General features: G+C 38.0%; 1 protein-coding gene across 2 annotated transcripts; it reads left to right on the forward strand.

Annotated features, from left to right (window-relative positions):
* Positions 1-1184: 1184 nt before the first annotated feature.
* tspan17 (tetraspanin 17) lies at positions 1185-23110 on the forward strand. Of its 2 annotated transcripts, none has more exons than XM_057348858.1 (8): positions 1185-1636; positions 9516-9570; positions 10621-10763; positions 11848-12018; positions 13452-13577; positions 13882-13929; positions 19134-19250; positions 19597-23110. In XM_057348858.1, the coding sequence occupies exons 1-8, from the start codon at positions 1550-1552 to the stop codon at positions 19660-19662; spliced, it is 813 nt and encodes a 270-aa protein (XP_057204841.1). In that variant the 5' UTR covers positions 1185-1549; the 3' UTR covers positions 19663-23110. The 2 variants fall into 2 exon arrangements, with proteins under 2 accessions (XP_057204841.1, XP_057204842.1); XM_057348859.1 differs by lacking the exon at positions 1185-1636 and adding an exon at positions 1724-2535.
* The last annotated feature ends 673 nt before the right edge of the window (positions 23111-23783 follow it).

A 23783-nucleotide genomic window follows, 5' to 3' on the forward strand; every position in this document is an offset into this window, starting at 1 on the left:
TTTTTAACCACAAATGCAAAAACTGCAACTTTATGTATGTACAAAATGTGCATAGCGTTTGGAGGCTTCTGGATAAAAAGAAAGTTCTCTATATTTTGAGGTGGAACTGATGAAATTTACTCTCTGGACTTTGTCCCACTGTGTTCCCTCACATTTCTACCGGGGGTGTTTTACGGAGTTAATTATTCTAAATCAGATAGTACAAACATGTGGGTGGAAATTTTTAAAGGTACATATAAACAATTCTTAATTCAAAGTGAGTACCTTGATTTTGATAAAAAACATTCAGACTGCCGAACGCCTGGTAAATACTACCACCTGCAGGACTGAAAGAGTAAAGTTTTTGTCTGTGCTCCCTCACTGCTGAAGGTAACCTCAACATGCGGGTTCAAAATAATATAGCAAATATTAATTAATGATAAAGAGAAATTAATAATAATAAAAAAACCCGCTAATATTAACCGGTACCTTTTCATTAACATTTAAATTTAAACGAAGACAGAAGTGTTTAAAATAGTTCTATGTTAATGAACAAGCATTACAGTCTCCGGGGAGACGCTGCAGTCACAGATGCTGCAATCGAGAACTGCTCCAGTAGCAGCAAAAAGCCACGATTAATAATAACAACAACCGGAAGCTTCCAAATAAACCAGTCCATCTATAACTTATGGTTTGCCTATGTATTTTTTTGTAACTGTATCGTTATTTAGGTTAAGATAAAATGTAGAAAACATGCATCCACATTAAGTGTCAATTAATTAACAAAGAATGCGTTGCTGTAAAGTCAAACAAATCTATATGGATTATATTTGGCCTATCAATAAATGTACAATAGGCCCACAAAAACACCATAAAAATTAAAGTCACGTTTTCTTGAAAGATGCAAATCCATGGTTTTATTATAGTAATGATTATTTTTAATAGTAATGTTAATACTGTAGTAACCATATATGTTTATGATAACAAAACCATGGTTAATTTGAGTAAAATACATTAAAACACAATAACATAATAAATGACAGTAACAACATTCAAATTTCATGTTGCGTTCCTACTCCGCCTGTAACGTTATTTTTTTCTCTTATCATCTCCATTAAAAACAGCGTGGAAATTCAGCCGAATGACTTTTATTGTGAAATGCTGCCCAGTTGACGTCGGAATCGTGGCATGTGATTGCAGTGTCGCGCTTCATTGCCCCTGCTGGATTGTTAGATTGATCAGGGTTGTTTTCATCGGGACACTCACAACAAGGTTCAAATATCAAACACATTTAATGACAGCAATCCAAAGCGCTGGGGCTTTATCAGGGGGGACCCGGAGCCTTAATGTCGCCACGCATCTAACCCTCTGTTGTTTTGATTTTAAACAACAGTTTCAGATCTGTATAAAGGCGAATGTTGACGGTGTGTTGTTGTGGTTCGCGATGTATTGCTGATTTTTTTAAAGAGAGGCTCGCAGCCTCTTCGCGTAAAATATAGATGCATGAATCGTTTGCGAGTTTTTCGCCAATCGTTGAATCAACACAATAGCGTTAGCTGGCCTGGACAAAATGAGCAGAAAACAGCATCATTTTAAAGGAGCAGAGGTCAGCTGCTGTGTGAAATACTTCTTATTTGGATTCAACATCATCTTTTGGGTAAGTTCTGTCTTGTCAATTTAATTTGCTTTATTGCTGCTGCCTTTATAATATACTCATTGTGTTTTCAATGATCTGAACAACTCCGAATTGCAAAACAAGTTCAACAGGATAGACAATTGCCTGTTCATCTCACAACATGTTACGTGAATAGATTTGTATTTGGTTTGATGTGTCGTTACACATTCTTCTCTATGGAAATCATCTCTTCTATGCATGGGAATCTTCTCTTTTTCTGTATGGAAATGATCTCTTTTTCATGAAGTCGAATAGACATTCAAATGCTCATTTAGGTTGAAGACTACCTGCTTCCATCGGGATTTGATCACAATGGTATTGTTGGATCTCATTACTGTAACTTATCTTGCCAATTACATCCCATTCAGAAGTGAGTGGAAAGAGTAAATAGCTTTATTCTTGCATGAGGGATCTTGGCTTAACAGCACATCACCATATATCACCATTAAGCTTTTTTCCTTTTATGCATTGAAATTGATGTATTTATTTCTGCCTTTTTGCATCAAACTTGCTTTTCCCAGTTTTCGAAGTGATTTGGAACTAAACTGAGTCTATCAGTGATGTTAACTGTAAAGAGAAAAGTAAATTTCCTGTATAATGGACATATTCTTTATCTATTCATCTACCCATATGGAGTATAATTGTTTTATTTTTGTTATAGACTCATATAACATATAACTGACTCAGTTGATGAATTCCGCAAGAGAATCTTGCTTGTATTAAGTGTTGTTTTAATCTCAGTATAATAAACACTGATGTTTCTTCATTACATCATTGTGATGATGAACCCATCACGTTGTTCAGTTCCACTGTGGTTTGTACGTATGACAGTGAGGGATCGTGAGATTACAGGAAACACTTGGACCGGGAATCATCAGTGAGTAAGTAGCGCCGAGTAGTGCCGTGGTGAACTCATAGCCTGAGGCATGTTTCTAGTAAGCTTATTGATGTCATAAATATTGGCCTGGTTTCTTTTCGGTGGTTCATGTTGAATGGCATTTTGAAAATCTCTTTGTCGGGCGTGTTGGTAATCGGTCCCCTCATGCATTGATGTTGTCCCATCTGAAATGTTAGCCGTGCATAATGATCCGCTGCACTCTGTTACAGCAGACATTCATAATGCCATTGTGACCACATTATAGACAGCCTGCTTTGTCGAGTTGAAACTTAGACCGTATTGACCAGAATAACTCCTGAAACTCCTGGAATCTGGAAGTCAACCCCAGTTTTTCAGGTTCGAATTTAGTCAAAGTGGCACCTCTGAATCATCCAAATTGACTCGTTTCAGTTGACTCAAATGAATAAAATAATCCTCATATTCTTTTTTTAAACTGGGTAGAGTTTGTCTGTCTGTTGCTAGGGTGTGCTGGCTGGTTGCATACCACCATGTCAAAAGAGGGCACCCCCAAGTGTGTTCCAAACTTTATTATTGTGAATGTTACATTGTGCAGTAATTGCATGCCTCACTTTTAAAGGGAAAATTCACACAAAAATACTGTCATTTTTTCACCTTCATGTCATGCAAAACCAGTATAAGAATCTTACTTCTACGGAACACAAAAGAAGATATTTTGAGAAATGTTTCAATGGTTTTGTGTCTGTGCAATTGAAGTCAATGGGGCCAGTGTTGTTTGGTTACCAACATTCTTCAAAATATCTTTTTTTGTGTGTTCAGCAGAAGAAAGAAAGTCATACAGGTTTAGAAAGACATGAGGCTGAGTAAATGAGCTTTTATTTTTGGATGAACTATCCCTTTAAGTGCTCACTCAAACTAACCATGCTTTTACTACAATAATCATAGTCGAACTACAGTATGTAGTAAAATCATAGTTACCACAAATTAACCATTGTATTTCTACAGTAACCATACTTTAACCATAATGTTTGTTGTAAAACTATACTAGTAGCGCATGTTAACCAGTTCAACCAAAAAACTGCACTACACTTTTACTATAATAAAGCCACGGTTCATTTTCTTAAGGTCCGTGTCACTGGTTTAGTTTCACACTATTACTCAAAGGCTTTTAACCCTCAGATGATTCATAGTAATAGTGATGCTTGCTTTAATTAACTGAGGCCTGATGTCTTCACGTCCCCCTACAGTCATATTGTCCCCCCCACCTTGTTTGAAAACCTTCTTTTGTCTCTTGACTCCTTTGTCTTTGCAGACGGTTTGACCCCTCCGTGCCCGTTCTGCGTAATGCCCATCTGATTGGTTTAAAGTGGAGACAGCATGAATTAGCAGAAACCTACCTGATCCCCACAGACCACATCATTCAGCTCAGGAGCTTGAGTGTGGATGAGGCTGATGGCCTGTAATTACAGCTGTCTCGCTTTCTAACCAGAGTCTGATATCTACCCGAGAGGCTATGCAGGGACATCCTGACATTCCCACCATTCAGGCCGCCCCCCTCCACCCCAGCAGCCTTTAATTTCTCCTCGACAAACTCTCCTCCTCCTCTCCTTTCGAGCCGTTGTCCACTGTCGGGGCTCCTCGCGCCCTCTCTGTCTCATATTCAAATGAAGATGTTTTGGGGTGTGGGAATGGCGTGCGTGAGAGGGGTCTCGCTGCTTCCCACAGCGTCCGAGAGGCCCGAGAATGAGCTGAGGTCTTGTGTCTCTCATTGAACCCCATTCAGCTTCGGTTGACGGCTATTGTCGCGCACGCTGCCCCCCATACAACAAAACCATTTGACTGCTGTGTTTGTTTGCACGCTCGGTGTGCGTGTGGCGAGTGCAGATTTTTAACAAAAGATGCAAATTTGTGAAGTTGGCAGCGTGCAGGGGGAGAGTGTTTTTGTGTGCTGTTCTATCCTTGCATGAGCTCGTGTTTGTGCGTGTTTTTGTGTGTTTTTCCTCTTCGTATCCTCCAGGTTCATGTGGCAGATGGGAACCACATGTCTGTTCCCCCCTTCCTCTGTTCCTCTGCGAGGGAGTTTATTTCCATGCCATTTCCCAGCAGGCACCGTTCTCACTTACACACACGCCCCACATTGACTCATTTTCACTCAAACGCGGATGAATCAACCCAGAGACTCACGCTGTTCCATCAATTATTAAAAACCACTCCTAATGCGCTGATATTGAGCCTCGGCTGACATTAGCATTGATGACATAAAGCATGCTGTCGTTGTTCATTGTTTTAAAGGGATACTTCACCCAAAAATACAAATTCTGTCATACTCAACCTCAAGTAGTTTCGAACCTGTATACTAGGGGTGTCCCCGACTAAGGATTTACATAGTCGATTCAGAAATGTCTTGCCTATAGTCAACTGATGGTCGAATCACGTGTGTGTGTGTGTGTGTGTGTGTGTGTGTGTGTGTGTGTGTGTGTGTGTGTGTGCGCGCGTGTGCGACACCAGGTGGTTAAGGGTACAGAGCAAAGTGCAGCGCAACATTGATGCACCAGAAAACGATCAAACATTAATTTACAGAATTTGTTTATAACAGAATATACCGAAATAAGCCAGAATCAAGTCACAATGTGCAAAATAAATGTGTTTAGGCAAAATGTCTGAAATGCAGGGGAACATGTATTCAAAACACAAGCCACAAATATTAAAATTAATGGACATTTTCCTTAAACATCACGTAACTATGCTGTGCGACTTGCTAGACCATATCTCACCTCAAAACTATTTTTAAAACTACTAGTAGATAATAATGAATCATTTTTTACAAACGTGAATACAGCACGTTCATTACCAATGAACCACCATGAAGTTACTTTATTAACAGCTTGTAAAGGAGGAAAGCATCTTACCACTTAAACAGTCAAAAAGTCTCTTTCTCCGTCCTCCTGACACGCGCGCTTGCTTTCAGTGCAGAGAATGACAATTTACGGAAGTCTGCGCCGTGCTTGCTATATGCGGCGTTTTTGGTTATATTACTTTATTATTTTTTTGCATCATGCGGCGCAAAGTTCAGTTTAAGTAACAAACCACGTGCATTTACAGACAAAGTGTTAATTCATATTTATATGCCCAAACATTCAGTACGTAACAAATGTTTGGAAACGGTGTACACATTCATTTGCGAGTCATCGTGCTGCTTTTCTATACCGGTCTCACAGCACAGAAGACGCGGTCCTGCGCTGGGTCATAGCCAGACCTCGCGCTCATATGCGCCAGGGGTTTCGGGACCCAACCCTAAAATATCCCATTTCTTTACGTCATAAAAAATATTTTTGATGGCGCAGTATGTGTGCCCGTCTGCTACGCCACTGCCCATTTAACCAAAATGGCATGATCCCCATTGCATAACACCTCTGCGAAGATTCGACTGTGAGATTGGTAATCGAATCAGGCTCCTCCTATAGAAGCATCGAATCTTCGACTATTCGGAGTCAACCCCTACTTACTGTATACATTTCTTTGTTCTGTTGAACACAAAGAAAGATATTTAGAAGAATGTTAGCAACTGAAATTTCTGGGGTAGTCAAAAAAGGGCAGTCAAAGGTACCCCAGAACTGTTTGTTCTTCTTCTTTTGTGTTTAATAGAACAAAGGAAAATATTAAAAAAATTCTACTATGGTAGTCAATGGTGCCCCAGAAATGTCAGTTGCTAACATTCTTCTAAATATCTTTCTTTGTGTTCAACCAAACAAAGAAATCTATACAGGTTTGGGACAACTTGAGGATGAGTAAATCATGACAGAATTTTCATTTTGGGTTGGACTAACCCTTTAATATATTCTAAGGCTTATGTTGTCAGGGAGTGTTGCAGATTTGTCCCTGAGATGGAGTGTAGAAAATCACAAGATACCTCCCTTGTCTTGGAAACTATGAACTATAGTAGTCAACATTTCCATAAGCCTGTCCAGAGGAAGATCTTTTAGAACCAATCTAGAACCAAAATCAACAATAAATTTTCACGTTTTCCTAAAGGAATTGTTATTGTTTATTGCACAAATCTTACTGTGTTGATGCTGAATTGTTTGGGTGGTTGCCAGAGCGTTGTTATTTGGTTGCTAGGCAGTTTTGGGTATTTGCCTAATAGCACAAGATGAAAGAGCATATCCCCTCATCTCTGTGGTATTCTGGTTCCTATATATAGCGAAAGTCAATCTTTTAAAATAAGTCTAAGCACATTTTTCGACACATTTTGTCATCCACCAGAAGATAAAATCTGAAATCAGTAAGAGCTCTCCTCAACAAACCTGCATCATTCATGTCTTTAGCACTGTAGCAGGCGTGGAAGGACAGCTGTGCCTGTTCGCACCAAATAAAATAGGACTTTTCTTAAATAAAAGATTATTTTCATACTCCGTTTAGAAGATTATATATAAAACTTTGGTAACACTTTAGTATAGGGGGCAATTCTCACTATTAACTAGTTGCTTATTAGCATGCCTATTATTAGCATATTGGCTGTTTATTAGTACTTATAAAGCACATATTCAACATGACCATATTCTACTTCCTTAATCCTACCCAATACCTAAACCTAACAACTACCTTACTAAGCAACAAACTAGGAGTTTACAGAGGCAAAAGTCCTAGTTAATGGTTTATTAATACCGAGAATTGGACCTTAAAATAAAGTGTGACCAAAACTTTATAATTGTAGTTGTTATTATCATCTGTGTTGTGATCTTTAAAGGGATAATTCACCCAAAATGTCAAATTCTGTCATTTATTATTCACCCTCATGTCGTTCAAAACCTGTAAACCTGACTCTTTTTACCTGTGGAACACAATAGAAGATATTTGATGTGGTGTTGTTTGGTTATCAACGTTCTTCAAAATATCTCTTTTAGTGTTCTGCAGAAGAAAGTCACACAGGCTTGGAATGACACGAGAATGAGTAAATTAAACTCATTTTTTAAAAAGTATTTTTTACTTTTGAGGATAGCCTTTAAGTTTAATATTTCTGTTTAAGGATTTGCTCAAGTCTCTAACCTAATATATGTGCAGTAAACGTAAATCCAGAACGCTAGTCAGAGTTTCCGAATGACGTGCTTCCATGCAACAGTTCTTGAATAAAATAAAGATAAAGATGTCAGAAGGCGCACGAAAAGCATTTCAACAGCAAAAGCTGTTCTTATTGAAGTAACAGCTGGTGGAAAAAGTGCTTCTGCTTACTGTCAGAGAGTCGAGAGTTTAAGCCAAGAGTGTATTTGGCCGGCACTTGCCATAATACAGAGATACTGTAAGTATAATCATCTCGCTTTCTATGATAGCTCATATAGATCTATGATTGTCTCTGATTGGCCAGAATAGATATGATATACACACAGCTGGGACAACACTCCCCACACAACACGGATCAAGAACCAAAACGATGGAGGACATAGGCCCAAGTCTTCATGATGGGGTTCAGGGATTCTGCACTGCTGTATTGAGTGTGTTCAGTGGATCACTGGTTTAGCTCTGTCACCACCGTCCAATAGGATTAATGGAGACCACAGGGAAATGGGATTATGGGATTTGTGGCTGTTACTCGACCTCCGACTCTCACCTTCTTTCTCTTATGTTCTCTTTTATGTTCTTCATGCCGTAGGCACTGTAACACACACAAACACGCACCTCTCAGATCACTGGTGTTGGACGCTTGTGTAGTTGTACTTTACAAGTTAAAGCAAAAAGGTCAGCGAGTAAAACGCAATAATGTTGAGTGAGGTATCGGACTAAATCTGATATCTGCTTTGGTCTAGTCTAGTAGTTCGGGTGCTAAAGTAGGAGATGGAGGTTTGAATCTGACCTGGGTCATGTACCGATTTTATTCCTCTCGTCTATATAGTTTGTGTTGGATTTTAACACGATGTGATATGATATGTACACTATGGCTTTATAAAGGCGCTTCACGATTCCATTGAAAAAACATTTTTCTTATCTTAACATAAGAAAAACCGTTCTGTTTCACAAAAGGTTGTTTAAAAAGATTCTTCAGACTATAAATAAGAAGTAAATGGTTCTTGTACGAACTTTTACGCGAATCATTCTTTGGGGAACCAAAAAGGGTTCTTTTATAAGTAACCATTAAAAAAGTATTTTATAGTATATACGATACAATAAGTTATGATACGATGAGGTATTCTAGTTGATATGATACTTTATAAGCTGTTTGTGGAACAGACAAAAATTGCTGTAAAATGAAAATCAATGATTCCATTAATGTTTTTTTTTTTTAACATTTTAACTTTATTTTATAGACGTTTTGATTAGACACACGCACCTGTCGCGAAGTTAACGTCCAGTCTGTGTTTGGTTGTAATATAACTATTTAAAATATATATTTAATTAATATTAATATTTAGTTGTACTTGTATATTAATTGTATTAAATTAAAACTACTCCGTTATTGATTCTTCGCGGAGGTCTACCGGAAGTAATAACGTTTGTTTATGTTGTTGCCGCTGAAGAAGTCAATACAGTCAAGTAATGTTTAAAATAGTGATAAAGAATTATTAATGATACCTCAGTTTTATACCTATGAAAAATGACAGCAGTTTCTATGATGTTTTTTGTGCGTGGGTTTGTCAAAAAAGGGTTAAGGTTGGAGAATTCGCTTCGTCTCCGAGTCCGACTTTTCACAGACTTATTACTGGATAGACATTCCAAATCATAAAAAATACAGTAATCCTCTAATGCAAAAAAAACCCCTGGTTCCTGTAAGCAGTTGTAGCAACACATCCAAGTCATTTCTCTCATTCAGGTAAAAACAAGTCTTGGCTCCCTCACAGATTACGCCAAAGATCTCCACTTTCCGGATCTTTGACTGAAACTGCGCCAAGATACTTTTTCTCAGGTTGCCGTCAGATAAAGCAGTGCTGTCTGCACAGCGCAAACCTCGAGCAGGAATGAATTGTGTAAGTGGCTTAAATGTGATGGATTCTGTTTTGTTCTTGTGTGTTGCAGTTGCTGGGTGCCGCATTCCTCGCTATTGGACTTTGGGCATGGGCAGAAAAGGCAAGTATACAGAGGAACACGAGGGTGCTTCAAATTCTTCATTTCGTTATCCACGAGGTTGCCCAAGCAACAATCTTAAGACACAAATAGTGGCGTGGACAACAGCACTATTTACCAGTAAAACTTACCCACAATTCCCCCCGTTATCTCATTCAGACTGCCAGTTTAAGCAGCATAATTAATATCTGTTGGGCTTCACATTTTATTCTGCTGAAAGTGAAGTAAGATTCTTTTTTGCCTGCAACAGATTAAACGCTGTTCGGAGGCTCCCCATGATGCCTTTTCCCCTCTTTGATGTCTGTGCTTTCCTCGTAAAAACCCTTCAACCGTGACACATGAGAGCATATGGGTGGAGTGCTTTATTTTCCCAGCAGTTTAATGTCACTGTTATGTTTTCTTTTTGCGACACGCCTGTAACAGTAACCTAAAAAGGTTTGGGTTTATCATGTCTCTGATTTGTCGTTCCTCTCCGAAGGTCAGCCTCGCTGTTATGCATTCATGCGCGAAAGGTGAACGTAATTTATTCACACTAATTCGAAGTGACTTAATGAATGTAAAAGTCAATTGGCTGATAAATATGGTGGAAATTGCTCATATTGGGTGGTTGATTGCTCTGACACTTGTAGACCATATGGCACTTTGTATTAATGTCATCCAATTAGGGAACACCTTGGCGACACCATGTAAATAATTAACAACGTGGTTCATTTCTAATTCGGCTAAATGTTAATCGCTGAAAAAAGCATTTGGAGTTAAAGTGGGGTTTTATTTAATTTCATGCAAATTATGTTCTTTTTAAATAAACGTCAGGAAGAATAAAATGGACGAGTAAAAACACACAAAACGAAATTCTGTATATATTCAGTGTCAGCGTGCCTTTCGTTCTGAGGTCACACTAAGATTTTACCCTTGTGTACAGAGCCAAACTTGGAAAGTACGGATCCCTGTGGAGATTTGTCCAAACAAATCCGACGGCTTGGCAGGTGGTAAAGGATTTTAGGGTCACGCTATAAACTCACAGCAATTCTGTCTGATGTGTCTGGCCCACAGGGAGTGCTGTCAAACATTTCCTCCATCACAGATCTGGGCGGTTTCGACCCTGTATGGCTCTTCATCGTGGTAGGGGGGGTAATGTTCATCCTAGGATTTGCCGGATGCATCGGCGCGCTCCGGGAAAACACGTTCCTGCTCAAATTTGTGAGTTTCACACTTAAAAAAAAATAGTTGAGTCAACTTAAAATAATAAGGCAACCTATCACAAGCACGTTTTTGAGTTAACTCAACAAACAGAAACTGAAGTTCACCCAACTTAAAAAATAATGTTGAAGTCATTAGTTGTAACAACAAAGTCAAGTTTACCTAATGAACAACAAAACAAAATATTGTTTGTTGCCTGAACATAAATATAGAATATAGATTGGTTATTTAAAAATAAACAAAAGTATTTGTCTTTTACTACAATTGTACATGATTTCTGCCCCAGACAGACCAAAACTTTGATCAAATAACTGTTTGAACAGTTGTGGCATTGTGTCATGCACTTACACCTCAACATTGAACTCACAAACCTCAACCATAGTAACTATCAAAAACCATCATTCATTAAAAAACTCTAAACACAACAGATAACTAACAGTAACAACATTATTAAAGCATAAATGAAGCCAGCAAGAACTAAAACACTAATCTTTAAAAGAAAAACAAATAAGACAGAATTGAACATGCTGCAATGCATCTTGGGAACTTTCAAACTCTAGCAATATTGTGTGTTCAGAATGCACTGTTTTGTAAGTTGGGCAAGCTTTCTGATGCATTTTGGCCCAAAACTTGAGAATCTAAGTCCAGTCAGCAAAATTATGTTTGTTAGAAACATGTTTAGTCTGATTTTGTTTAGTATATGCAAAACAATAATTTGACTCCTTTAACTAAAAATTCTATGTTCAAGTTACTTATTTATCTTTGTAGGGAGAACATTTTGCAAGTTGGATTTTTTACAGTGCACCATTGTGCCCGAAACGACCTGTTTGGTTCCAACTTTTACGCTTTTTTCCGTTTCATCCATTTCAAGGTTTATTAGTTCCCAAATATAAGAATTGAATTTAAATTAATTTGGTATTACACAAAAAGTATTGTGATACCTCCACAAAGCACAGCTCCTCTAAAGAGTAACCCGATAGCAACACAACATAATACGTTTGGAATAAGGTCAGGGATATTTAGCAGGATGAATGGGGTAATCTGATTCTAATTTCACTGTCTCTGTGTGTGTTTTCTCCTCTAGTTCTCAGTGTTTCTGGGGCTCATCTTTTTCCTAGAGCTCACAGCTGGCATTTTAGCGTTTGTGTTTAAAGACTGGATCAAAGACCAGCTGAACTTCTTCATCAACAACAATGTTAAAGCCTATAGGGATGACATTGATCTCCAGAACCTCATTGACTTCGCTCAAGAATACGTGAGTCAGCATCAGGCTCTCTCATTTTCTGCTGTGATGGGGTACACCGTGTACTGTATTATGTTTAGTTCTACAGTTTGAATATGGACATGAGATGCCTTTTTTGTCATATCTGGCTGCAGGCATTTTTATTATACCTCAGGATTGTATTTTTCTTAATTTCAGACTTGGAAACCTTAATGGTTTATTTTATTACTGAATATATTATCATTTAAAATAACACAAACAGTTAACATTACAATAATACATTTTATTTTTACCCACATTTCTTCTGTCACCATGTTGTGGCAACATTTCTACCACGACAGACAATTTTATAAATAGGTACAATAAAGCTCTATTAAATTTTTACAAACATGTTCTCGGTTACCATGGAAACTGCAGTATCAGGGAAGCGTATTCTTAAAAGGGAACATGAACCATGATATGTGAAGGATTTTTTTTGTCATCTCATGTAACCTTTTTTCTAGGGCTGTCAAACGATTAATCGCGATTAATCGCATCCAGAATAAAAGTCTGTGTTTACATAACGCATGTCTGTACTGTGCATATTAATTTAGTGCTTATAAACACATACATGTACACAACATGTATATATTTAGAAAATGCTTCCATGTATTTATTTATATTTGCGAATAATTTAAATTATATGTAAATGTTTATTCATATTAAAATTATATATTTTTCTTAAATAAATGCGTATGTTTTTATAAATATAAAATTAAAATGCACAGTACACAGACATACATTATGTTAACCCAAACTTTTATTCTGGATGTGATTAATCGTGATTAATCGTTTGACAGCCCTACTTTTTTCTATTTGCATCACAATAAAGTAAAAAAATACATTTACATTTAGTCATTTAGCAGACGCCTTTTATCCAAAGCGACTTACAGAGAGTTCAGGGAGCAATAAGCGATATGTCATACAGGAGCAATAATACAATAGTTGCTAATACAAAGTTACTAGTTTCAATATTAATGTTATTTAACAAAATAAATGTTATTTATATAGCACTTTTCACAATTTCATTAATAAGGTAAAAAGTGTAAAAATATTAATTGTGTTTATTTCACGCACAAAAGCATTAATCATGGCAAGTCAAAGTGTCCACAATTTTATTCCAAAAACGTTTAAAATGTCATTTCCACCGCATAATGTTATTTAAAAGAAATGATACACAACTTAGGGTGAGGTTCAGAAAAATTACACATTTTTTTAGTGATGCTTAGATTAGTGAGAATGCAAACAGCGTATTTTAAGTGCATTTTATACTTTGTCATTTTGTTTAAAAGTTCCTGTACTTTAGGAAATATCCCCTTGTTTATCACAATTTCAATAAAAAAAGTATTTTTTATATATTGTGAATGACAGCTGTGAGGATGTTAAGATGATGATAATGTTACTCATGTTGTCGTGTATCACATCAGTGGTCGTGCTGTGGTGCACATGGGCCGAACGACTGGAACATGAACATCTATTTCAACTGCACCGACTTAAACCCCAGCCGGGAGAAATGTGGCGTTCCTTTTTCCTGTTGCGTCAAAGACCCTGCGGTGAGTGAGTCACTGCACCTGTTTAACACATGCTCTTTGCTCCTGTTTCAGCACTTTCACACTTTACCCTCCAGGCTTCTTGTTTTTTTGTTCTTGACAGGTTTCAAATTAGCCGAACATATATTAAATACATTCATAAGGTTATTAAAAGACCTAATGTGTTCTAGAGAAAACTGAATGAAAATCAAATGTATCTTGGGGGTGTGTGTGGCACAATGGTACATTTTTATATCATAAAGATTCAGGGTTGTTCTAAGTAACTATAAGTGTCCTTCAAACTAAAATGCTCCTTTGGTCTCTCTAGGAGGATGTCCTGAATACACAGTGCGGCTATGATGTCCGGCTTCAAGGGGTGAGTCTTTTATTCGTAGGCAGATTGTCCATACATCCGCTACATATTCTTCATGTGGAGAAAGGCTTGCATGAATCATGTCGAGAAAGAAAAGGCAGTGTTCAGAATACCCTCAGCAGGGAACACAGAAGGGTTGAGAGACTTTCTGAGAGCTTGTCCTCTTGTTCTGCTCCTTAACAGTTTAAGCCTTTAAAAGTGATAATTAGCTTCTAGTTTTAGCCACTGGAAATAGTGGAGCTCTGTAATTGTTCAGTCAGCGGGTTCTGCCAGCCCTGTGTTTCTCAGTATGGGTGGAGTGATACTGTGCCATTGAGAGACAGTGGTGAACCGTGGGTGCAGAGAACTGCTTCTGTATCCATGGATACACACAGTCGCGGTTCAACTTTAGATCTAATCTGGTTTTATTTCAATTGTTATACGTAAATAGTTACACTATAATAAGGTTTTATATGTTAACACGAGTTAATGCATTAGCTAAAATGAACTAACTAAAAACAATACTTCTACCCGTTAGTCCTATGTGTAATTTTTGGAGGATCTATTGACAGAAATGCAAAATACACTGAACAAAATTATAAACGCTTTTGTTTTTGCCCCCATTTTTCAAGAGCTGAACTCAAAGATCTAAGACTTTTTCTATGTGCACAAAAGGCCTATTTCTCTCAAATACTGTTCACAAATCTGTCTAAATCTGTGTTAGTGAGCACTTCTCCTTTGCCGAGATAATCCATCCACCTCACAGGTGTGGCATATAAATTATTAGACAGCATGATTATTGCACAGGTCTGCCTTAGGCTGGCCACAATAAAAGGCCACTCTAAAATGTGCAGTTTTACTGTATTGGGGGGTCCGGGGGGTCCGAAAACCAGTCAGTATCTGGTGTGACCACCATTTGCCTCACGCAGTGCAACACATCTCCTTCGCATAGAGTTGATCAGGTTGTTGATTGTGGCCTGTGGAATGTTGGTCCACTCCTCTTCAATGACTGGGTTAGGGTTAGGGTTATGGCTCACCCACACGACGCCATACACGCTGTCTGCCATCTGCCCTGTACAGTGAAAACCGGGATTCATCCTTAAAGAAAACACCTCTCCAAAGTGCCAGACGCCACCGAATGTGAGCATTTGCCCACTCAAGTCGGTTACGACGAAGAACTACAGTCAGGTCGAGACCCCCATGAGGACGACAGAGGTGGATTTAGTGATTTGGGGGCCCTAGGCAAATCCATGTATGGGGGCCCCAACTATGCACCATTTTACTTTACTGCAAACCTTATTTTTCTTCCTCCTCAAAGCACACAACTTTTCACCCCCAGTCAAAGTGACAGGGGAAAACTAAGCTTAATAAACACAGATACTGACTAATTAAAAAATATATAATAATGAATTCCCAAATGAAAAACATGGGATAAGTGTCTTAACAAAACACTTATATTAAAGTTCTAAAAAAATTTGATGAAATGAAAACTAAAAAGTTATATACAGTAAAGCATTAAATTTATTCAATCAAACAGAAAAGTTGAACATTTTAATATAAGCCTTTTTTATAAGACTTTTTAGCCCATAAGTAACCAGTCTAACTAAATGAGCAAAGCTCATTCACACCCTACGTTCTCTTGTAGTTCACTGAGCTTTGAACGATTCACTGATCTCTTACATTCTGTGTAAACGAATTGGTTCAAAGGAGTCATTTGTTTGCGAGTCGTTCTGATCGCAATGTGCATTCATACTGGCGAACTCGCTGTGTACAGAATAACGCTGATTCAACGAGCCAACTTCACAGCTAAAAACATTATAATGATGTACAGCAAGTTAATTTAGGAAATCTTTTCAAGAAATTCAAGAAAATGTAAATTGAACGTAAAACTCCTGAACAGCCGTGAAACACAGCCGCGTAATACAGCTCCTAATATAGCTCTTTTACTGAACTCTTCAGCATCTCACTGCTGGTAACGAAACAGCGCCTCCATTGTTTCGTAACTGCAGTTACAAATGACAATCTGTTTAATAATGCACGCAGTGTTTTTTGTGAAGACACTCGACATATTTTTGACGAGAGTCTAAGGCGGCACAAAATTTGATTGAAGCGGCCGCCTCCAATTTCTTTATGCAGGAAAAACCCTGATCTGGGATTACTATATACAAAGTGTGACCTTTCATGCATTTAAATGTGACCAAATTTCTGTACTAGTGCGTACAGTATGAATCGTTAGCACTGTACTGACGTTATTACATTTTGTCTTTATGTGCCCATCGGTCAGCGCAGCGGATTCAAACAAACTTTCTACCCTTGAACTGGCCTTCTCCTAAAAGCTCTTTGTTTGACAGATGTTTAGGTGGTCAGTCATTATAACTGTGTTGTCGGTGTTCATGGAGAGATACTTACCGGCGCATTATCATTGCTCGTGGCCGGGAGAGTGCTGCGTCTGGCGGAAGAGAGATGCGCTACTGCTGTAGGAGCAGCGGTGGAGTTTGTGTGGGGAAAAAGCAGAGACTTTGGCAACAATCTTTTGTAAATCGTCTTTTTTCCTCTCCGCTGGTGTAGCTGTGTTTCTTTGTTGTTTTATTTCCCTGCGACTTTTACTTCATTTTGCAGCTAATGTACCACACAATGACACTCGCTGTGGGAAGTTCTACTAATTCCGACGCTGCGTTAACTTTCTCTAGCTGGTGTCGAACTCATCTCGCGCATATACGGTGCTAATGGAATGGTCCACTCTAATCTATAATGGGGGGAGTGCCTTCGTACAGATGTAATAACGTAAAACGTTAACAGGGATATCCCGACTATTTTGATGATTACTTGGGGCTCTACGTGGCTGCTGACATGGCTTATTGGTTAAGTCCACCCCTTCCTTTTGGGGGCCCCTGGTAGCTCGGGGCCCCAGGCGATTGCCTACCTTTGCCTAATGTTAAGTCCGCCCCTGGAGGACGACGAGCATGCAGATGAGCTTCCCTGAGACGGTTTCTGACAGTTTGTGCAGAAATTCTTTGGTTATGCAAACCGATTGTTGCAGCAGCTGTCCGGGTGGTCGGGGGTTGTGAGGCCGGTTGGATGTACTGCCAAATTCTCTGAAACGCCTTTGGAGACGGCTTATGGTAGAGAATTGAACATTCAATTCACGGGCAACAGCTCTGGTGGACATTATTGCAGTCAGCATGCCAATTGCACGCTCCCTCAAAACATATGTGGCATTGTGCTGTGTGATAAAACTGCACATTTTAGAGTGGCCTTTTAGAGTGTTCAGTGTAATATACACTATGTCTTCATAGGACGGTGTATAAAGACCTAGCATAATGAAGCGTTATGTTTTTATTACCTTAGAATGAGCTTTTTCTATCTACATACACCACGGGTCCCCTTACATGAATTCACCATGTTGTTTCTACAGTAGCCCTAAACAGACAAACTGCTCTACAGAGAGCGTTTCGTAAATACGTTATTTCCTTAGGCAAAGAAGCGAAAACGTGACAACATATTATTTGTCAGTATCAGCCACCCTAGTGCTTCGAAAGGGAGGGGTGGGCGGTGGAGTGAGCCGTTGGTTGCAGTTCACAACCTCGCCACTTGATGTCGCTAAATTTCAAACACTGGACCTTTAATTTCAGCATTTCTGCAAATGTTAACATTTGTAAATGCACAACAAGCAATTGTATTGGCATTAGCTAACATCAAGAAATGCTGAAAAACTGTATTGATTATTCAACATTATTATTATTCAACATATTCATGTTAGCTGATGCATTTTCTAATGTTAAAAAATACAACCTTATTATAAAGCGTCACCATTTCATTTAAAAGATTGATTGATGTTGTAAACAATGTTGCAATTTCATTTTGAATGTGTGTGAGCTTCTCTGTAACTTTGAGTCACATTGACCTATAGAAACATGGGATTTATCTTGCAGAAAATGAATAGTTAAAAGCTTTCTATTAATGTCATTCTGATTCCAAACCTTGAAGTACTTGAATATTTATTATTATTTGTTTGTACTGTATATAAATGGGCCCTTCTCTGGAATAAATTTAGGAGTTACTAGGGATACAAGCTTCCTGAAGTAGATTGGGTGACAAGATTGCAATAAATCTTCTCATAGTTGGAACTCGGATTGGACATTTTAATGAGATATTACACATTTTCACTGTATTTTTCAACAAACCCTCCGATGTTTGTTCATGTTTCAGAGAGAAGGGGGAAGTGATTTTTATGGACAGCCCTTACGAAAATTAACCATGGTTTCACTACAGTTAAAACGAACAAAAATATGGTTACTGTAGTAAAACCATGGTATACCACAAAATAACCATGGTTTTGATTCAAAAAACATGGTTACTATAGTAAAACCATAGTTTTGACAATAGTAATCAACACACCAAAAACCATGGGTTATTTTCATAAGGGTGGGCACCTACAGCAATGTCTCACAACATAACAATCAAAACAGTCTTTGTCTGGAGTTTGCAATTTCATTTCTTTCTAAATTGCCTATTGTGACTTCCAACTCCAAACACATCACACACAATCAACCAACACCTACTCGAAGAATCATTTTTTAATGCTCCACATTTCTTGGAACTTTGGATAGGACATGGAAGTATAAAAGAATGTCATGCAAAGATCTTAGATAAATAGTCCACCAGCAGTTTTTCGTCATTCATCTCTAAATCCCTCTCACTTCCTACCGGTTTAGAGTTACATTTCCAACATCTTTTGTGTTTTCTTCCCTGAGGGAACGATAGATTCAATGGAGAACATGTTTGCATGGTTCACAATAGCTGGAGTTTGTGGCTTAATCTTTTCTTCGCCTTTAAATGTCACCGTCAAACCCTAAATTACACGAAATTACATCTGCCTTCCCAGAATCCTATAGACAGTAGCTGAAGACATTCTTTTACGGCTGTGTAATACAAACTGGATCTTCTCCTTGTTTGATGATACAGGGCGGGCTGTGTTAAATCCGTGTGACATTTCAGCTGCTAAGCGTAGGAGTGACTAACTCCAGTGTTGCCGGGAGGATATTTGTTCTGGAAAAAGATTAGTGCACAGGTCTTACCAGGTGAAGGCCTAGATGTTTTTCCCGGACTTGTGTAAAGACTAAAGGTCAGCTCGGAGAGATGAGCAGCGTGCCCTGCTCGATGAAGATTTAGTTACTTATTTCAGTTTGACATTTAACAAACAAGTGCTATTTTAAATATTTCAATAGGAGCTGGACCAGCAGAGGTACATTTATACCAAGGGCTGCGTGGGGCAGTTCGAAAAGTGGCTTCAGGACAATCTGATCATTGTGGCTGGGATTTTCGTGGGTATCGCGTTGTTACAGGTGAGCAGAATGCATTCGGGCGGTGAAGCGAAACAGTGACAATGTAGTTATGAATGCACAGTTTTGCTTTTTCTGGAAATTTGAAATGTTTTTTCACGTGAATGTGTGTCACACTGCCACCTTCTGGTTAAACTCCAAAATCACACCAGATTTTTGCATAATTTCTCTGTGGTTTTCTTACATCACAGAAAGTCACTAACAACAAAGTTATAATGTTTATTGTATCTTAACGATATAAAAAACTATCTTCAAAATGTAAGCAAAACAATGCCTTTTTTTTAACTAGCGTTGATTTTAACAACGTTTAAGTAACGTTTAATTAACGTTTTAACTTTTCATTTTGCAGATTTTTGGGATATGTCTGGCTCAGAACCTTGTGAGTGACATCAGAGCGGTGAAAGCTGACTGGTGACCCTTTGCAGGGGACTAGAGGAGACTTCTTGAGATCATGGCAGAGAGCTAAATGCAAAGGAGCACTGTTTACATGCCACAGAGCCGGGACGAGTCTGCCCTCCTAACCCTGTGGACGTTTAATGTAAACTGACTGTACAAAATGGACTCTCCATCTATAATTATTTTCTCTTTGTGGTTTCTTTCATGAAAACAAGCTCTTACAGACGCTTCCCAGGAGGAGTCGAGAAGACGTGCTCAGATCAAGCTGTGATCTCAAAACGCTAGTTCACCGTCTCTTTTTTAATGTTAAGCGGATGATGTTTTCATTGACCTGTGGACGACTTGCATATGGAGAACAATCTAAAACAACCACTGAGACTTCAAACAGAGAAGCCATGAGCTAAACAAAGCCTTACTGCAGCGTGGCTGGGTTCAGCTTTTTACACGGCCTTCTGTCCGTCGGTCATACGAGATGATGGGCAGTCGGACTCTTACCTCTGATTGGCCCTCTGTTGGGCAGGGGCAGCCAATCAGAACGATGTACTTGATAATTACACGTAATGCTTTTTTTTTTTTTTAGTTCTACCACTACTGTTGGGGAGGTGGAGTTTTCTTTGTCTGTACAGCAACGCTTTGGTCGCTTCCCCTCGTTGCTTTTTGGTTGGTTGTAGCAGATTAATCGCTGTCCCAGACTCACTTCACATTGCTAGATTATAATGAAATGCTATAGTGACACGAAACAATGTATTATTATGAATATGATGCTGCTTTAAGTCCTAGAAAATATACATCGCTATACTAACCAACTGAACTTTCTATGGAAATCATTAGAGATGTACATTTCATTTGGGGAAATACACTTAATATCACGTACAAACGCACAGATTGCTTTGCAGAATGACTCATGAGATCAACAGATTTAATCAGTTGCGCATATGATCATAGAGGTGATAGAAAAAGCTTATGGCAGTAACACTGCACATGTTCACCCAACTGGCCTTTAGACATTTTATTCTTCACTCACATTCTCTCTCTCACTCTTGTCTAACTCTCTGCATGCTATCATCCATTAAAAATGCATGATAATGCAGACCTCCTTATACACACGAGCACACACACATGCCCATATGTGTGATTGCCATACCAGTTAGTTTTCACCTTGCCGTGTTAATCGGCTACATTCAGAAAGTCTATAGTATATTGAGCCATGACCCTACAAATAATGTAAAAAAGAATGATGATACACAACAGATGTTCTGTATTTCGAGACTGATCTGATACAGACCTGATTGAAAAGCTCAGTTGTAATCTGTGATATTGTGAAAAGTTAAATGTGAGATTTCTCTTCTGTGGTCTTTCGTGGGAGAGCTGGGTTGGGCGGGTGGTGCCTGCTGACACTTCCTGCCTGTGTATATAAGAAACAAATCTATTATGCAGAGAACACACATTGATGCTTGTTTTTCGTTTTTTTACCCCAAATTATCCTTTGTTGGGCACATTGTTTAACCCCAAATCACAAAAAAGATGAATTTTGTTTGAAGAACATGAAGTCAGTTTAAGGATAGTAAAATGAATGAATGAAAAAATATTTGATAAATATGAACATTCGAGCAATGTATGAGAAGCTGTGCTATATTGAGAATATAATCATGGTTAAAGGGCATTCTAGGGCACAACGTGAAGTAAAATTATGAAATTGAATTTAATTATAAAAGGATTCTTCTGTTAGAGGTTATAGTCCTTGACAAGTTAACAGATCATTGCAACTACAAATAGTGGCTCAGAGAAGAGATTATAGTTGTTTGTGTTTTATAATATGACTATTCATTTTGACCAAGTTAGATATTGATACATCAGAGTAGGTTTGGTTGAAATTAAAATCACTATTCACCATTGAGCACAGAACACCAGAAAAATAATTCAGCAAAATGTCCTAAAATGGCTTCATTTTCATTATGCACATTTATTTGGACTTTGGAATTGTGACCTGGGACCTGTTTTTGTGAGGTTCGGTTAACAATGGGATCATGTTTTTGTCATTCAATTGCCTTTTTTTGTACATATTTGTTTTCCAAACAAAGGACCTTAATGTTCCCTTTGCCAGACCTCTTGCATACCATGAATGTAAAGATCATCTTTCAACTCTATATAATCATATGATTTACCTTTCTAAGTGCAATGGACACACTGAATAACATTAATGTTTGTCGGACAGAAGGCACACAACTGAAAAAGCATAGTTCTGTCTTAGTGTAGTGAATTAGACGTTCCTTGTGCATGCATTGGCAGATTTATTATGAACTGCATTGTGCAGTTTTTGTGTGCTGGTTCATCAAAACAGCTTTGACGATGGATGGTGATAAAACTAGTCAGCCTTTTGTGCTGACCGTGTTCTGTACCAGCTGGTCGTTTTTACATTAGAATCATTTCAGATGTTTCTCTTTAAGCACAGATATATCCGAGTTAAAGCTGTCTACATTTAACAGTTGTACAGAACTTTCCGAGGTTAATTCTGTCTGGATGGTGAACGTTTTGTGATTGGTCAATGCACATCAAAAATTTTTTTTAAGATTACAAGATGTAGTCTTAATCTTTAGCTGAGCACTATGCTTGACATGACACTTGTCACTTTTACACGCTTGGAAATATGAATTGCGAAAGCCTTTAAGATGTTCTTTTGTTTTGTTTACATTCCCTTACTAGTTATCAAAGTGTCTTCACAGAAATCTTTGGATTCTACCTCATCGTGGAGAAATGATTTATATGGCGATTATTACGGGAGTCATAACTCCGGTGCAGCCGTTGTGAACATTAACAGTGATGTAAACCACACTAAGTATCTTTAATACAGAGCCGATCTCAGTTTGATTTTTAGTTGCTGGCTTAAGTATGTTGTGAAGAAGAAATACAGTCACAGAATGCAAAAAAATAAATAAAGTGACTCTTTCTAAGGTTACAGTGTGTTTTTATTATGGATTGTTTGTTAAAGCTATTGTAGTCCTATGATGGACGGCAATATTCCTGGACTCTAGTCTTTGCAAACAAGCAGCTCTCAGCTGTTATCAGATGTCCTGTCAAGTTGAGGACTTGTTTATCGATGTGGCATTTATTATCCATCAACATCACATTAAAATAACCCAACATACCCTCTTAAACTGGAAAATGAATATGGCACTTGTAAACCAAAAGCATTTCTTCAGCTCTTCATTACATGACTGTACTAACCTGACTCACATCGTGAGGGATGTTCTCTCTATAAACCAGTCGTCACAAGATCACACATCGTGTTTGGTAACATCCTAGCAATGCCACTGTTTTCTGTAGTCTTTTTTTAATTTTAATGTTCAGTTTTTGGGGAGCGTACACAAATTGACTTTTCTTGTGGGAGATGGTCTGTTACACTGTAAACTACGTTACATGATATTTCAAGCTTTTCTTTTTCATAATAAAATTGAATTACGACCTTCTGGGTTTTCAGTGTCATTAATCTGCAAAGTCTGTCAAATATATATTACTGAACATGAGTGTCTGGTAGAACAGATGGGCTGTTTCCAGCTGAAATGCTTTAAAATTCAATTTATCAGTTATACATTAATCATAATGTGCTGTTATGTAATGTAATCTCATTTCACACAACGGCCCAGTTTCACAGACAAGGTTTAGCTTAAGCCAGGACTATTTAAGTCGCTTTCATAAAAATGCCTCAGTAAAAAACATTACTGGTGTGCATCAAGAGACAAAGCAATGGCAATGGTATATTTTAAGGTATGTCAGCGCACGTTAATTTCAGTTAAGACCACTCAAACTTTCATTTTAGTCTGGGACTAGTCTTAAGCCTTGTCTGTGAAACCGGGCAAAGGTCATACAAAGTAAATGCAGGACTTGAACACACTTTGATGGCAAGTTTTGGTCTTAAAAAAGTTTTTTTCTAAGTTACAATGGAAGGAATTTAAAAATGCTTGCGTTATTCATCTAAATATGTGAATTAGATTTCAACCTCATAAAATTGTACATTCACCCCAGATTTTTTTTAAAGAAATGTAAAAATTGAATTATGAAATAATGCAAATTTGTATATATAAGATCATTTATACTTTATTTTTTGGCTTTTTGACAACATGTCATTGGAAGTACAGAAGA

Source organism: Triplophysa rosa, linkage group LG13 (assembly GCF_024868665.1).
Source record: "Triplophysa rosa linkage group LG13, Trosa_1v2, whole genome shotgun sequence".
In the NCBI taxonomy this organism is placed as follows: domain Eukaryota; kingdom Metazoa; phylum Chordata; class Actinopteri; order Cypriniformes; family Nemacheilidae; genus Triplophysa; species Triplophysa rosa.